Source organism: Pygoscelis adeliae, unplaced genomic scaffold (assembly GCF_000699105.1).
Source record: "Pygoscelis adeliae isolate BGI_AS28 unplaced genomic scaffold, ASM69910v1 Scaffold186, whole genome shotgun sequence".
Classification (NCBI taxonomy): Eukaryota; Metazoa; Chordata; class Aves; order Sphenisciformes; family Spheniscidae; genus Pygoscelis; species Pygoscelis adeliae.
In genome coordinates, this window is record NW_008825071.1 from 5,845,510 (window position 1) to 5,847,198 (window position 1,689).

General features: G+C 40.2%; 1 protein-coding gene across 1 annotated transcript in view; it reads left to right on the forward strand.

Annotated features, from left to right (window-relative positions):
* The first annotated feature begins 316 nt into the window (after positions 1-316).
* The window catches only part of PHACTR1 (phosphatase and actin regulator 1), a 137,588-nt gene continuing 136,215 nt past the window's right edge, over positions 317-1,689 (forward strand). The window contains exon 1 of the mRNA XM_009326476.1: positions 317-485. Within this exon, the coding sequence (XP_009324751.1) occupies positions 347-485 (139 nt within the window). The 5' untranslated portion in view covers positions 317-346. The remainder of the gene's footprint in view (positions 486-1,689) is intronic.

The window sequence follows — 1,689 nt, forward strand, 5'->3', positions numbered from 1 at the left end:
AGGAATGGCTGGCGGATGGACTGCCAGCTGTCTAGAGCGATGCAGAACAATTTGTTAAAGATTATAACTTTGCTATTGTAATAATCCATATTCCTGTTGAAAGTGATTGTTAATATTGATCTTTACAGTAGATTATGGATTCCACTGAAAAGAAAGAAAATAATGTTAAAATAATAAAGACTACAATTTTTTCCCTTTTTTAATGTTCTCTGTAACCATGGAAAATTTTGACCATCTGTGTGGTTCTCTGGTAATTTATTAAAGCATTTATTTCATTCTCCCCCCCTTTTTTTTTTCTCCTTTTCTTGCTGAAACTACAGCTGAGGAAGTGGAAAGACTGGCTGCAATGCGTTCAGATTCTCTAGTACCTGGGACTCACACGCCTCCAATCAGAAGAAGAAGCAAATTTGCCACTCTCGGAAGGCTTTTTAAGCCATGGAAATGGAGGAAGAAGAAGAGTGAAAAATTTAAGCACACTTCGGCAGGTAATAGCTGCGGTCGGGTTGGTTTGTTAATCTGGAACTGTTTGCTCAACAAGGCTAAAAATTTGTAATGCAGCCCCAATTTATACATGTTTTTAAGGTTGTTGAAGCTTGGCTTGGAGAGATTTCTCAGAGTCTAAGAGATCTTTAACTTTGTTACCAGCTTTTTCTTTAAAAAAACCCAAAACAACATATTAGGTGCACTCCAATTAAAGCAGCAGCTCACCAAAGCTGTGTATTCAGGTTCTGCTACTAAAGCTAGAGGGTAACCCAGAAGATAGCTTGTTACATTGATTTAGCATATTATGGGTAAAGGAAATGCAGTATGAAAAGACACTAGTGGAGGATTAAGCCACATTCAAACTCCTGTAAGTGCTAATAGAGGAGCGAGAAAATACATGACAAAGGAGTTGACGTTGTGTTGAGTAACTTGCGTAACCATAAATTGTTTGTTCCATTGGGCAGGAAAGATATGCTACTTGTTTTCTGAGAAACACAAATCTCTCTTCCTGCCACACTCCTCCTTCTGCCATCACTTTCTAACACTCCTGGTTTAAGACTCTTTTTGATTAAAAAATAAGTATGGAAAACTGCAAAAATGTGTTTTTGTGTTGTGAATTGGTTTGAGTAAGAATCCCAGATCGAGGCACTGATGCATGTGGTGGAAGTTTGTACCTGGCATGTTTGTTTTCAAGCTTTGTGATCTATTTAGAAGGTTTCTTTTCTTTGTTCTTCAACAACGACTAATAATAACTACAAGTGGTTTTGCAAGTCTTGAGCCTGGATTGTCTGTGAGAAAACATGAGTTTTCTTCTGATTTCTTATAGTTCTCACTAGAACTAGAAAGAAAGCAGTACGGATCTTAGAATCATAGGATCATAGAACTGTCGCAACAGGCCCTGCTAAAACGTTTGCCACCATCTTTTTTATAAGCCCCCTTTAAATGCTGATAGGCTGCAAGAAGGTCTCCCCGAAGCCTTCTCTTCTCTAGGCTGAACAACCCCAACTCTCTCAGCCTTTCCTCATAGGAGAGGTGTTCCATCCCCCTGATCATTTTTGTGACCCTCCTCTGGACTCGTTCCAACAGGTTTGTGTCTTTCTCATGCTGAGGGCTCCAGAGCTGGATGCAGTACTGCAGGTGGGGTCTCACCAGAGCAGAGTAGAGGGGCAGAATCACCTCCCTTGACCTGCTGGCCACGCTTCTTTT